We start from the raw sequence: 15,298 nt of genomic DNA, 5'->3' as shown, positions 1-15,298 counted from the left end.
AGGATAAATAGATTAACGCATTAGGTGTGCATTAATGCTTGTATGACTTCAACTCAACTCAAAAATATTTGTACATCTGGTTTGAGAAAAATATTGATTTGACTTGCATAGCCAGTATGGTAGAGCATACACGGGCGAGTAGTTGTCGATTCGAAAAGGTTTGCACCCTTGACTTGTAGTGTTATGCTCAAAGCCATGCATGATGTACTTTGCATGTAGGTTTTCCACCGTTAATAACTAATTCTAAACTCCAATCCAATCTATCGGCAGCCTTATCAAGTGGGTTGTAAAACCTGTTAGACTTTCCGCACACCATAAAGCATAAAGTGGCAAACCAATTAGATTTTTGTCGATTTTAACTGACTCTTTTCCTTATTTCGTACATGCTTTTTGATGCAGTTTCTTTCTCTTATGACAGCTCTACCACCACCGATTGCCTTCTTCCCATTTTCTGACAATCAAACTCTTCAAAACGTCGTTGATGCTTCCATGACGATAAAAGTATCTGGAGAGTTTGCAACATCGAGCTCTGAACGAACTGGAGTATTAAATGAACCATACAAAGCCGTACGATTTTCTTCCGACACAATGAGAGAGATACGTGTGTCCCCATCTTCTCCGTTCCAACCAAAGTTTGCTCTGTCAGTCTGTAGTTGGATAATGATGAAGTCAACTGATTCCAATACATTCTATAAGCATAATAAATTAAAATTAAATATTGAGCATAATTTGTATGAAGTAGAATTGACATATAAGAACGAAATCCATCATTACAAATACAAATTTAAAGCAACGGGGACGACTAAGTTACTGACAAAAAGATGGTACTTTATCAGTTTCTCTTTTACGAGTGTACGAGGAGGAAGCGTGCTGCTTGAGCTAGATGGTCAAGTGGAATATCACAAGGAAAATATCGCTTCTGCTTCCCAAAGCATTACAATGTTGTTTGGAGAGAAAATAGAGTTAGGGCACCATTTGGATGGAAAGATGGCTTGTGTTCAGGTGTACAATGCTTGGTTGACGAGTGCACAAAGAACAATGGCCAAATATAAATGTCTGGATGAAATTGAACAAGGTTAGGTCAATATTTTTGTATTATGCCACTTTATTCCTATACCATTCCATTCTGTTCTATCCCCATGTTCTAGTCCCAACCAGTCAGACAACACTCACCAACCACTGAACCAGTCGGATTAGTAACGAGTAGATCTATTTCTTTGAACTAGGAATCTACCAGATGCCTGTAATCACTTCTGTTAGTCTTGTATCACAAACACAAGCGGTAGTATCTTGGCTAAAGGTTGATTATCCAATAAGAGGTCTGATTCAGGGATATCGCGTAACTTACTCCACAACAAATATAACTTCATGGTCCATCCTTTCATGTAACGAATCATCCACCACGTTGAATGGTCTCCAGACAGGATTAGTTTATAACGTTTCAGTTCAAGCTCTTGGACGAAAAGATGGTCCCAAAAGTCAACTTGTAAATTTCACCATACCAGAAGGTAAGTGGAGCAGACAGGAGTTAATAATACTTTGACTTGAAGGATCAGCAAGGGCTCCATTACATGCATGGGAGCTAGCACGGGTGACTTGCGCTTCTAATGCGTCGCCTCTCATCAAGGTGACCCGAGTTCGAAAACCCGGTGTCGAATGTGAGTAGAGTTGGTTGATCGATGGTTTTTCTCCTGTTCTTCTTCCCTCCGCGAAAATCGACTTCTAAGTTTCGATCATGGAACGAGGGCGACAGGTTTGTTAGGCACTGGCTATTAAGTACTACCCTAGTAAAACGAGGACAAGTTATATTGTATCAATCAAATCAGACCCCATGCTTAACAGGATCATCATTTCATTTCATTATATCTTTCAGTACCTATCAGTCCACCAACCAATATCACGGCTATTAGTACAGGAACGTCTTCTATTCGTATTACATGGGTTCCTTCTACAAGCCCTGGGTTGGGTTATTACGTTTCTATCCAGGCTTTAGACAACGCAGCTGGAGATATCACAGTAATTTTGTGTCCTAATGTCACAACATATGAGTTACAGGGCCTGACTGCTATGACAGATTACCTTGTCAAAGTAGGTGTATTGGATGCTAAAAAAGTTGTGAAAACAGGTCAAAATGTAACTGTGAAAACCGAAGAAGAAGGTACGATAAACACTATTGTTTCTTTCTTTCTTTCTTTCTTTCTTTTCTTGAACATATAGGAACGTTTTGTCTTTTCGTACCTACACTTGCCAGTGATTTCATTGATATTCTGATGAACCAGAATCAACATTGCAGGGGGAGGGAGAGGGTTAGAAGTCAGGAAAAAAAAGGGGAGTTGCCTTAGTAAAACCTTAAACTCGTCCATTTGTTTTTCCCATCCAGCTCCATTGAATAAACCCTACAACGTACGGGTATTAAATATCAAGTATGATACTCCCTGTATCTATGTCAACTGGCAACACAGAGTCAGCTCTAGTCTAAGGGGCATTCTCCGGGGATTCACGATTAGCATTTGGCCTACCGATGGAAACGAGAGTCAAGCCAAGAATTATTCAGTCATTGCTAAACGTTACCATAAAATGTATGACTTAGATGTGGGTAATAAGTACACGGCAGTAGTTTATCCCTTTACAACACATGTAGGACCAGGCAGTGATCCAACCACCAGTAGGGATGAAGAAGGTATGTTTGTTAGTATTTTTATTACTATTGTGAATTTTATCGCTTTTTAGAGCAGGGGGAAACTGGAGGACATATCGAAAAGTTACTTAAGCAACAAACCATGCGTGCGCTTTAAATTTTACCCTTTTTTTTCAGTAATTTTTTAAATTTTCTATGGTAAAAAAAAAATTTCCTTCGGTTTTCCGTGGTATGTCCCCTTCTTTAACACTTTTTTCGTCATCTAGCCGTCAAAATATGTCGTTGACTCCCTTGGTTACGCCTCGTGAGTCCACAACATTTTGACGGCTAGATGACAAAAATCACGGTAAAATAAGAGGACACACCACGGAAAACTGGAGGGAATTTGTTAAACATGACATAACCAACTTGCTGGTTTGATCATTTAGATATTATTTGGTTTATTCTCATCTTAGCTGTCAAGTATCCTCCGACATCCCTTTTTGGTTCTGTCGACGAATCGTGCAGCATGATTCAGTTGAGCTGGTATCATCCAGATCGTAGTGTGACATTTGGTTTAGTAAGACACTACCGTGTTAAATACTATACCTACAGCGAGGGCCCTCAAGCAGCCATAAGCGTTATAGTTAAACACAGATCACTACTGAATGTGACAAAAATCAACTCATTCCAGACATACGCCATTTGCGTCGCAGCCAGATCTTTACCAGATACGCCATTTGGTCCATGTACAGATACGTTGAACATCACCACCAACTGCAACACTTCAAGTAAGAATTTTAAGATGTATGTTGATCATCACCATCATCATCATCGTCATCTTCATCATCATCATCATCATCATTACTGATTGACTGACTGATTAATTGCTTGGTTGTTTGCCTTATCCATCATTACTTTGACACAGGGACTGGTTCTGTAAGTGAGTGGAGTAACTGGACCAACTGTAGCCAGAGATGTGGAGACGGCATAAGGAATCGTTCTCGTACTTGCCTCACTTCACCTTGCTATTCCAACCTTAATGAGAGCGAGTACTGCAACACTAACCATTGTCCAGGTAAATTAAATGATACAACGAGATATTAAAATATTTTAAATTTCTAATTCTATTGGCAAGAATGCTTTAGTTTTACAATTGAGTGCATGCAAGAGAGCGTGAATACGAGAGGGAAGCTTCTTATGTGGCGCGCGCCATGTAAATTCCCGGTTGGGCTATTTTTAGTAACCGGATGCAGTTTTTTAAAATTTCGCCTTACCCTACTCCCGTGCGTACTCAACTTGCTAGCGCGCGCTCTTTCAGTTTCGTTTTTAGTGATCAAAACAATGAACGGAAAGAGCGTGCGCGCGCAAGTTGATGACGCATGGGAGTAGGGTAAGTATTGAGAAGAACTCCGCTACGCGTCGTGCTTCTCCTGACACTTCTCTCGTGTTCTGCCAACCCCCGCGTGCTTTATAACTACAGCAGCAGGCACGCGCGTTTTCTATTTGTATAGGTAATCACACGGTTTCGAGTGGGATTAATTCGCACGAGTGTGTTGAAGACTTGAAATTGCACGAGACCGCAGGTTATTACTTCAGTAACTGCGGAAATTGAGTGTGTCGCATGATAAGTCCTCATGGACGTCCTTAATACTTATCGATGTACGTATTGTTGACTTATTTAGTCATTACAAATACTAATGCGATTTGTTACTTTCTTTATTTTAAGGTATAACTCTCGAAGCAAATTTTACAGAAGAATTATGGAATGAAAATTTAGTTAAAAGTGAAAGCACACAGTTCAAGGATCTTGAAAGCAAAATCCGTAAAAATGTAAGCGGCTTTTGGCACAGGGAGCCCAATTTAGACAAAATTGAAAGACGAAAATAAACTCAACAAAACCCATCAAAATGCGCTGCAATACTTTCATATAGGAAAACGAAGGCGCACGCGGAAAAAAATGTTGTAGTGCATCTCTTATGGATTTCTTCGCGCGTTTGCATTATGAAAGATATTACCTTGCATACAAAAAATAAATAAATAAATCAATTAATTAATTAAAAAAAAAAAATAGAAGTCTATTTTTCCCAAGTTTATTTTCACCTTTTACTTTTATCTAAATTGGGCTCCCTGTGCTTGTGGTGGTTTGTGTTGCACGCGCTGTGATTAGTGGAAGTGCGTGTTCTATCAGGATACAGAGCACTGCGTAGAAACATTTGGTTGCAAATTTTTTTCTAGAATTTTATTTATTTATATATATAATAAAACTGGCTTAAGTCATAAGTGAAGATCAAACTCCTTTTGAATATAATAATCATTGCTCGAGCAGTGATTATCGTCTAAGAACCACTGGTCGCTCGACGAATCACTTCGCGAGAAATTCTATAATCAAGTCCGTCTAAAATTATGCTAGTTAATTATCATTCGTCGTAGGTGAAGTGAATATATGGGAATATTTACCGAGACGCGTGTCTTTTTTTTCAACACAAACTCAAGCAAGCAGCTCAAATCGACAAACGAGCGTGCGCGAGCGCTCGTTATATTCACCTGTAGGTGAAAATAACAGCATAAATTGTGACCAATGAGCGTGCCGAATTTATTATTTTATTATATTCACTTGTGTAAAAATTTCTTTTCACTACTTCTTTGTCTTCTATTGTTTACATTTTAGGTGGATTTGGTTTACGAAGGAGCAAGTCGTTTGGTTAAAGACGTCAAGTTGATAAAGAGCTGGTAACAAAATTATATATATTTGGGCTACCTGTGTCATTCCCAGCAGCACACATGGTGTCCTAACTGAAGATTTAATGTTTGTTTATAGGCAGGGAAGTGTCATGGCATCTGTCAATATCACCTTTTTCTCATCAACTGCTTATGAAATCCTTAGACTACAGGAGTGAATGGATATTAATTGCACCATCGGCTTGATGCCTGTCATCCCAACTGCTCTTTATTCTTATAATGGTAAAGTATTTCCCAAGTATTTCATGGCATTCCCGGCAGTAGATCTTCAAACGAGAAACTGTAGCAAATAATTTTAATTAATCACGACAGGAGAGTAGCGAGGGATCGACCATCAAAAGTTTGATTAAAAAACGTAGATTTTTACATTTTGGTGGGCTACCTGTAGTTTTGGCGGGAATTTTCTGGACAAAACGCGTGTGCTCGCTACGCCACAATTGTCCTTAATGTTCTTAAAAATGAGTTTATATTCACATGTAAATAGAGTTCAGTGTTTGATTTACGATATTGTTGTATTCTAGTGGCAAGGAAGGGACCCGTAGTTAGTTCTATAATTAGCATAGCAACTACATCAGCTCAAGTAACCTGGACCCCAATCAACACTACGTATTACAATGGATATCTCCAAGGCTACAAAATCAATTACCGCCCGTCAACTATGAACACGTGGCAAAGCACTAACTGTTGTAGCAGCTGTCTTTCGACTGTTGTTAGTGGCTTAGAACCAATGGTGACCTATCGGTTTCGAGTACAAGGAATCACAGAGAAAGGCAATGGTATTGTAGTACCAGCATCTATTATTACCATGCCACAGTTAGGTACGTAATAATATTATACCTATATACTTATGTTGTGATAGCTGCCCTTACTTGTATCAAAGCGATATTACTAGAAATATACAGTACCTTCTATATCTAGTATTCGAAGTATTTGTGTAAGTATTTGTAACATTCTTTTTTAATGCAATTTGCAACCCGTTCTTTTCTTTTCACTGGTTCTTGTTTTTTAAAACTCAATATTTCCAGCATCAAACGCGTCTCCAGGTCAAGTGAAAGCAGCAGCGTTGAGTTCTACTGTGATAACAGTGGAATGGAGTCAAGCAGCAGTAAGGGAGACTCGCGGTGGATGTCAAAGATTTACGGGTTTTACGGGCGGTTTGAGGAATGGTCCGGCACGGGAAATACCCGTGTCTCGTTATTTGTTGCTGCTATGTTAGGAATATTTGTCTTATATATGCATGAATGTAAAAAGTTCACCAATGACTTCTGTATAATTTGTCTAAGACCCAAAGTTAACATACCCAAGCCCAAGGGTTTCTGGTGCTGTGGTAAGAAAATGCAAATAGAAGACGACACGTCAGCACAGTGTTACGAGTGTGGTAAGAATATTCGTAATGCCGTACCAAATGCTACCAGAGAGCAATATTACGCTAATGGAGGTCGTAAGAAAACACCTCATAAGAGAATAAAATACTTTAGAGACTGGATGAGTCATATCCAAGGTTATCGACCGGTATATTTAAACAACGAAGTAAGGAAGAAAATCATAGACCACTTAGAAGAGCCAACCCCGCAAAGTCTACGGAAGACATTGAAAAAATTAAAACTAGGGAAATATTACAAAGCTATTCCCTATATTTTGTCTGAAATTACTGGTAAGTCTATTCCCGAGGTTTCTGATATGACAAAAGCCGAGTGGATGTTTTGCCGGCTGAATAAGGATATTCCTTATTACCCTGACGTAATTTACGAAATATTTTACAAAATAGACCCCAACCACCCCCTGTTAGGATGGATTCCGAGAAAATAAAAATGCAAAACTGGCGTTTATTTTGCCAAAAACCCCACTGGGGAATGCATCGCGCAGAACACCAAGCTATCCCCAGTGGGTTTTTTTGCATTTTGGGCTTACGGGGCTTATTTCATCCCGCGCCAGAGGCCCTCTAGTACATACACATATATCTTTCTTACGACCCACCAGAGGGTGAACTCCGGACAGCGTCCCGAGACACCCCCTGACTTTTCCAATCGCGAAACCCCCCATCGCGGGGTTGAATCGCACTTTCTATCTTTTCCACCCCTCCCCCCACGGTTGCTGTGGGTGGGGGAGGCTTTTTTTTTCACTCACAGCAACCGGTCCAAATGCGTCTACAGCGAGGCTCGAACTCGGGACTTTAGGCCTCCCCAGCTCCAAAGTCCACGATCACAAGCGAACGCCAGACACATCTGGACGCTTATGTATGTGAAAATTATTATATTTAATCTGCATATTTTCTAGACTGACGTTCGATATGCAAATAGAATCCTGTCACGCTCTTTTCAAAGCAGATGTTTACTGAGCAAGCTTTCTTTGAAGCTCTTCTTTTGCCTCCTGGTAGATCTTTTTGCGAGATTCCTCGGAAAGATCTTTTACGACTGTTTTTTTATTTCTTATGTCCGTCTTTAATTTCTCGTATTTGTCTTCTTCGGCCAGAATAAGCGAGAATTCTACGTCGTCTATCTTTCTGTCACGCAAAGCCTTTGAAACAAGATCGGTAATTGTATTTACTTTAGCCCTTGACAGAGCTATTGTCGTGTCATGCTTGGATATTTTGCTTGACAACTGTTTCATAATACCCGTAGCAACGGCTGAAATAATACCACAGGCTGCCACAACGTCGGCCAAAGGAACCCCAACAATTATTCCCGGTCCAGTAAGCGAAGTAGCAACGTCGGAGCCCGTTAACACAACAGAAATGGATCCTGAAGTTATCGCAATCTTATGTAGCGTAGTCCGGGCTCTGACGTACTTTTTTCTAACTTTTTCGTAGTGTTTTGTTTGCCCTTCCAAGTAAGCCAGGATTAAATTTGCTTTGTTGAGCCTAAAGTTTTCGGCATCCGTTATTGGTGCCGTAGTGTGATAATTGGGAACATCTGGGTACAACTGAGGTGCTGATGGTATAACATCCATTATATATACTAATGTACGACGCTTTTGGGAATGATATTGAGGAGCAGCCACATCACGACAACCGGGATTACTGGAACTGGAGGGCCTTTAGGAAGATGTTTCCGCATGCAGACCCCAGTAAGTTCGAAAGAAGACCCGATGGGATTTACTTCAACGGCGAAAGAATGTACAGTAATGCGGACTTGAAGGCACCAAAGCCCGTTCGTAAAGAAAGGCCACCAAAACCCGAGCATAAAGAAGTACCACCCAATTTTCCAAGGAATCTATTAATGGCCAAGGAAGATTACCCATTTTACGACGCCCAAGGTGGTATAAACGACTTCGATAAATTGGTAACGCATTTGAAGATTTCAGTGGGTCAGCAATCATTTGACGTAGTAGTAAGGGATATCTTTAAAGAGACGATGTTGAAGCATACGTCGGGTAAAGAGGCCAGGGAATGGTTAGCAGGACCCAACATGCGGTATTGGACGCAGCAGTTAAACTTTGCTATTTGGGCTGCCACTAAAGGTTGTGGTGTTGCCGCGGACATGTTTCATATTTCATTTATGCGGTTTCACGTCGCCTTTACGGTGAGGAGGTTGTTGAAGGAGCTTAACGTACCCCTACCAGGAGATGAGGTGTTTAATTCGATGAATAACCGCTACGACTCCGCTGCCCTAGAAAGGTTAATTAACGAGTTTAAGCCACAGCAAAGAGACTTTCGTTATAAGGAGGGTAAGACGCATGGGTTGGGCATTGTTTACGTTTGGGGTATTAATGCTGCGCGTCCGGCAGACATGGATCACCAAGAATACCCCGGGAAGGAATTAGAGTTTTACGATATGGGCGGTCGCAAGGATAATAACACGCTGATTACTAGGATTCAGATGATTTTCCCCAGCACTTGGGATCCGTTTGTATTGATGAAAGGAAGGGGCTTGAGGAACCTTTCTAGAATTAACCGCAGCATTGAGGCGTTTGTTTACTGCGTCTTAGGAGCGCAGGTAAATACCCGTAGCCCCATTGTTGGATCCCAAGGTGCTTCGCAGGAAACGCAACAAGAATTCATGGTGCTGTTTGAGTCCGCAATAATAGAAAATACCATTTCTAAGTCGGTGCAGAGATATCAATTGGCGGTGCAGCAATCTAAGGTGCGACTGGATTACGCCTTGAGTCCTGGTTGGTGGTTGATGCCCAGTAATTTGGTTATCAACGCTAATTCCGTTGTGGGTTATAACAACAGGCTGCAGCGAGCAACCAAAGACATGAAGTTTGGGGTGAATGACGTGAACTCTGATACTACCAAGGGCATTCCTCACTTCGTAGAGAAGCCAAAAAAGTCACACGAAACGAAGCTACCCGTAGTTAAGAAACCATCAAAGAAGGTTTTGCCTACGATACCTGAGGAATATGACCATAACTTACTAAAAGCCGGCCTAGCAGCTGCAAGTATTGGTCTGAGCTATTATATATGGCGATGAATAACCCCTACGTAGCTGGAGTAGATTGTGTTTATACGACTTACACAGGCGAGAAAAAATACACCCAGGCATCTTGGGTTGATGTCACCGGCATGTCCGTGAATTTGAACTACTCAGGAAAGAAGCTGATAATATGCAGTATTTGCATTGGTACGAGCAGCCATGCCAACGTGGGCTTCAGGTTCCTGGATGAGAATGGCGTACTGCAGCCTATGAGAAATAAGACAAACAACAGGGAGCCTGTGCATTTGTCCGTAGAGCCAAACCCCCTGAGCACCGAGAATTTATCGGTTTGGACTTTCCACATGGTTGCCGATTGCCACGGGAAGGTAAAGCTGCAGATAAGAGTAGATGACACCGGGAGTGTTTGCATAAACAGCATAGAAAATCAAAGGGATACTATCTACAATCACAAGACCATTAAGTAGTATAGGGAATGGGGGTTCCAGCGCAATCTCAACACGGGGCAAGATCCGTATCAAAAATCCACCTACGGACGACCCCCACTCCAAGTGTGGTTGAGGGCAACAGCGCACTTAAATATGTTAGTCTATATATGGAGTGCGAAGAATGTAAGAGAACTTTTAAGAAAGAAGCGGATTTGAAAAAGCATTTGAAAATGAAGACGAAGTGTATGAGCAGTTATGATTGTGGATGTGGTAAGAAGTTTGAGACTAAGGTTAAGTTGTTTTGGCATTGTCAGGACTGTGAGTACGACTACGACGACCTAAAAAGTGCTTGGTATTAGGTATAAAATATTTCCTATTATATAGATGGAATCCCAAAGCAACTTCAGCACGGTGTCAATACCCGGTAACGGTGAGATTGACGTTAGACAGTTTTGGCGTCAGTCAGAAAGGAAGGTTAAAAGGACTCTCCGAAAAGGTATAGAAGAATTAGGAGCCCTGAAAGCGAGCATAATGGTAGAAGTAAGTTTGTCAAAAGACGAGGTAATGACGACAGCAATGTTGCGATCAAAGTCGTTAGTGATATTAGAATCCACGAATCTGGATAGGTCACTCAGTGAAGCCTTAGAAGCAATAATGGAGTCGCTGTCTAACTACACGAAAGAAGGATCGGGTTGGACAGTAGAGGAGGTTGAAGGAATAGAGATAAGTATAGCCAGGTACGTACCCATACGAGGGGGGAGTTACGTACCGCTACCAACGTGGGTAGAAAGGAAGAAGGCTATTGTAAACGTGAAGAATGAAGACAATCGATGCTTTATGTGGGCAATCAGGTCTGCACTGTATCCAGCAGAGAAGGATCCCTGTAGGACAAGTAAGTATCCCACAGACGATTTAGAGTGGGATGGTGTGGAATTTCCCATGCAGTTGATAGACATCCCCATATTTGAGGAAATAAACGATCTAGCAATTAACGTTTACGGAGTCAGAGAGCAGACGATAGTACCGTTAGTTCTGTCAAAAAGTAAAGGAGAGCGCGTACATTTATTCTACCACGGCGGACACTACTCATGGGTTAAACACATTAGCAGACTATTCTACAGACATACTAAGCACAAAGGCAAAAAGTACTTCTGCGACTGCTGCTTGCTGTCATTTACATCCTTAAATGCCCTAAAGAAACACGATGAGATCTGCCGCGGAGTCGAAGAAGTGGCGCAACGGATCCAGATGCCCACCAACAAAGAGCTTTCATACGCAAACCATCAAAAGCAGATGCAAGTGCCTTACGTGATATATGCAGACTTCGAAGCGTTGATAACTAAGGAAGAGCAGAAACGTGGTGCCACGAATAAGGTAGGATTACACGAGATCTGCTCCTTTGGTTACATAGTAGTCAGATCAGACGGTAAAGCAAACCCTCCTGTGATTTACCGAGGTAAGAACGCAGCTAATGAGTTTCTAGAAGCATTGCGAGAAGAGGAGGGGGAGATTAGAGAACAATTAAGACGTCCAAAGAAGATGGAATTTACCAAAGAGAACCAGGAGGCTTTTAACAAGGTAACAAAATGCCACATTTGCCAACATACGCTTCTTCAGTTTGGAAGACGAGCCAAGAAAGCGTGGGATGAAGATGGAAAGTATCTAGGAGAAGCTCATTTTAAATGCGGGAAGTATGCTAAGAAAGGTGAGAAGCCGGGAAAGCCCTCCACGCACTGCATTCACTGCCACAAAGCATTTGTTGAGGATTTCTATGTGGATAAGGTTAGGGATCACTGCCACATCACGGGTAAATACAGAGGAGCGGCTCATTGGAAATGTAATATAAACTTCAAAGTAAATCCAGACATGGAGATTCCGGTGTTCTTTCACAACCTCCGCGGTTACGACTCCCATTTGCTACTACAAGGAACAGACGGCTCCGACGTCAAATGCATACCCAACAACAAAGAGCGCTACATGTCCGTAACTGTGGGTAAGCTAAAGTTCTTAGATTCGCAGCAGTTTATGGCGGACTCCTTGGCAAACCTCGTAAAGTATAACACCAACTTTCCCATTTCCAGTCAATATGGCGCGGAAAGGAAAGGAGTCTACCCATATGAATACATGGATTCCTGGGATCGATTCAAAGAGTCCCTACCACCCAAAGATCGCTTCTACAGCACCCTAAACGAGTCCGGCATAAAGGATGAGGAGTACCAGCATGCGTTAGACGTGTGGGAAAAGTACTCCTGTGAGAACATGGGGGACTACCACGACATCTACCTAAGGTCTGACGTAGTGCTGCTTGCAGATGTTTTCCAAAGCTTCAGAAAGATGGCTATGGAATATTACGGATTGGATCCCGCTAATTTCTACACGGCTCCTGGGCTCAGCTGGAGTGCTTTGTTAAAGAAGACAAATGCGCAGTTGGATCTCCTAACGGAGTACGACATGTATCGGTTTATGGAAGACGGTATTCGTGGCGGCGTATGCGGGCCCAGCCGACGTTACGCCCGCGCAAACAACCCCTTAGTAGAGCACGACCCAGAGAAACCAACCACATACATTTACTACCTGGATGCGAATAACCTTTATGGTTGGGCAATGTCACAGTACCTACCTGTGAGAGACTTCGAATGGGATCCAGTGAAGCCGATAGACTTCTACATGCAGGTAGGAAAGGAGGAAGACAAGGGTTACGTTTTAGAAGTGGATCTGGAGTACCCAGAGCGCCTGCACGACGAACACAATGAGTTCCCCTTAGCACCAGAAGCGATAGAGATACCATTTAAGCAGCTAAGTCCGCTGCAAAAGCAAATGTGCCCTGGTTACAAACCGTACAGGAAACTAACTATGAACCTGATGGATAAGAAGAAGTATGTGGTACATTACCGCAACCTGCAGTTCTACGTGCGACACGGAATGCGCGTAGAGAAGATCCACAGAGTCCTAAAATTCACGCAGGAACCCTGGATGCGCCCCTACATTGACTTTAACACGCAAAAGCGTACCGCAGCGAAAAATGACTTCGAGAAAAACCTCTTCAAACTGATGAACAACAGCGTGTTCGGAAAGACAATGGAGAACATCCGCAAGCGCGTAAGCGTAAAAATAGTCAGCACCAAAGAGGAAGCAGAAGCATACGTGTCACAGCCAGGCTTCGTTAGATACGTAGAAATGCTGAACTTCTACGTGATTCATATGAAAAGGGCAAACCTCTTACTAAACAAGCCCGTTTACACAGGCTTTACGGTGCTGGATCTATCGAAGCTGCTTATGTACGAGTTCTACTACGATAAGCTTAAGCCAAAGTACGGAGACCGCTGTCGCCTCCTGTACACAGACACCGACTCCCTAATTCTAGAAGTGCAAACGGAAGACGTTTACAAAGACTGCCTCCCCGACATAGACGAGTACGACACCAGCAGTTACCCGAAGGAGCACTTCCTTTACTCTGCGAAGAATAAGAAGGTAATTGGGAAGATGAAAGACGAAATGTTAGGAAAACCCATAGTAGAGTACGTGGGTCTGAAACCAAAGATGTACAGCGTGCTAAAGTTAGACGGCGTAGAAAAGAAAGCTAAAGGCGTAAAAAAGTACGTGGTTAAGAAGGACATTACGCACGAGTCCTACCTCAACGTATTACGAACACGCAAGGAACAGCGGCATAAGATGAACAGCCTGCGCAGCTATGGTCATCAGATACATAACGTCACGCAGGAGAAGGTGTCACTGTCTGCATTTGACGGTAAGCGATGGATGTGTGATGACGGAGTGCATACGATAGCATTCGGACATCACACGATAAGCAGTTCTTCCATGACGAACCCACGTGTGGGGCCATCGTGAAGATAATACAAGATGGGCTGACCCTTCTTAGCTATCGCACTTCGGATCTGGTAAGTTTCCAAAGACCAATTAGGATCCGTAGCTCTTTTGGATCCTCCTTCTAATTCACCCGGCTCATAGAGATATCGAACCGTGACATTACCTAATTTCTTTTCATGGGGGAAGACCGCCCTCGAACTTCTGACGTAGGACTTGTGCTCCACGTGTTTCTTCTTCATAGCATCCTTGGGTTTTATCCCCGTAGCCCTGGCCGCCTCGTTGTTCAAAGCCGCGACGACCTGGGGGAGCCTCTGGGTCCATTCCCTGTTGCGTTTGGAGGGATCTTCCAGCTCTTTCCAATACTGGTACCCAAAGAGACGCTCGGCCAGGGTCTTATTGAATCTTTCGACGATGCTCTGACCCCTGTGGTACTCTGCTTCGGCTCTCCTAATCTTAGTGCTGTGGTCTTTCAGGGTCTTAGTAACCACGCCCATGAACTCTGTCCCCGCATCCACTTGCAGCAGCTTAGGCCATTTCAAAACGCGCTTATAAATCCTACCTAGGGCTTCTGCGACTTCCCCAGAATCCTTGCTGGTTATGGGTTCGGCGTCTTTGTATCTGCTTGCGATATCAACTACGGTCAAAGCGTACCTATAGGTCTTTCTTCTCACCTTGTCGTGCGGTAAGAAAAGCAAATCCGCCTGATGAACTTCAGTTGGGGGCATTTACGGTAAAGCTGGGCCTGGGAATGTACTTGGGCACGGGAAGATAAACCTGCCAGAGGGTTTGTTTTTTCAACCAGTTCTTAGCCGTTTCTTCTGATACCCTGGCCGCGGTCGCGAGTTTCTTGATGGCCGACGCTCCTTTCCAATAGCCCTCAGGTCCATAGTAAATCCTTTTGAGTTTGTCCTCTACGCGGCCCATTATATGAATTCCAAAACAAGATTGATCTTACGTCCGTTGAAATCCACCGTCTTTCCGTCCACCTTAATGGTGATGTTTATGCTTTCTACCAAATTGGACAAGTCATAGCTTAAAGAAATGGGAGTGTATTCTTCTGAGTCAAATGGATTACCTTTGGGCAGAAACTTGGACATAAGAGAAGACTTTTCTCCATCGTTGTAACTATGGACCAAGTCGCAATAGACTTCGTAAGAGGATGCGACTTTCCATTTCACAGGTATGGCTGTGTCGGTAATTGTCTTGCCTGAGGCACATAATAATGACCCCAATGGGTCAGACTTTCCAAAAGTTACTGAATAGTTTGGCATATTATGTTTGAAGGTCATTTCGTGCGGCAATCCCGTGGT

At 42.7% G+C, this 15,298-nt stretch overlaps 1 protein-coding gene across 1 annotated transcript; it reads left to right on the top strand.

Annotated features, from left to right (window-relative positions):
* Positions 1-411: 411 nt before the first annotated feature.
* LOC116293528 (uncharacterized) lies at positions 412-6,791 on the top strand. Its single transcript, XM_031700968.2, has 11 exons — positions 412-1,075; positions 1,227-1,508; positions 1,874-2,158; positions 2,381-2,680; positions 3,094-3,408; positions 3,546-3,695; positions 4,347-4,450; positions 5,289-5,350; positions 5,439-5,581; positions 5,881-6,177; positions 6,385-6,791. Exons 1-9 carry the CDS (start codon positions 412-414, stop codon positions 5,515-5,517), a joined length of 2,241 nt encoding a protein of 746 aa, XP_031556828.2. The 3' UTR covers positions 5,518-5,581; positions 5,881-6,177; positions 6,385-6,791.
* The last annotated feature ends 8,507 nt before the right edge of the window (positions 6,792-15,298 follow it).

This window comes from Actinia tenebrosa, unplaced genomic scaffold (genome assembly GCF_029948245.1).
Source record: "Actinia tenebrosa isolate PJP-AT-01 unplaced genomic scaffold, QUT_ActTen_1.0 PGA_scaffold4__44_contigs__length_22323623, whole genome shotgun sequence".
NCBI lineage: Eukaryota > Metazoa > Cnidaria > Anthozoa > Actiniaria > Actiniidae > Actinia > Actinia tenebrosa.
The sequence above is the reverse complement of the archived record's forward strand: the minus strand, read 5'-3'. Positions and strand labels throughout refer to the sequence as shown.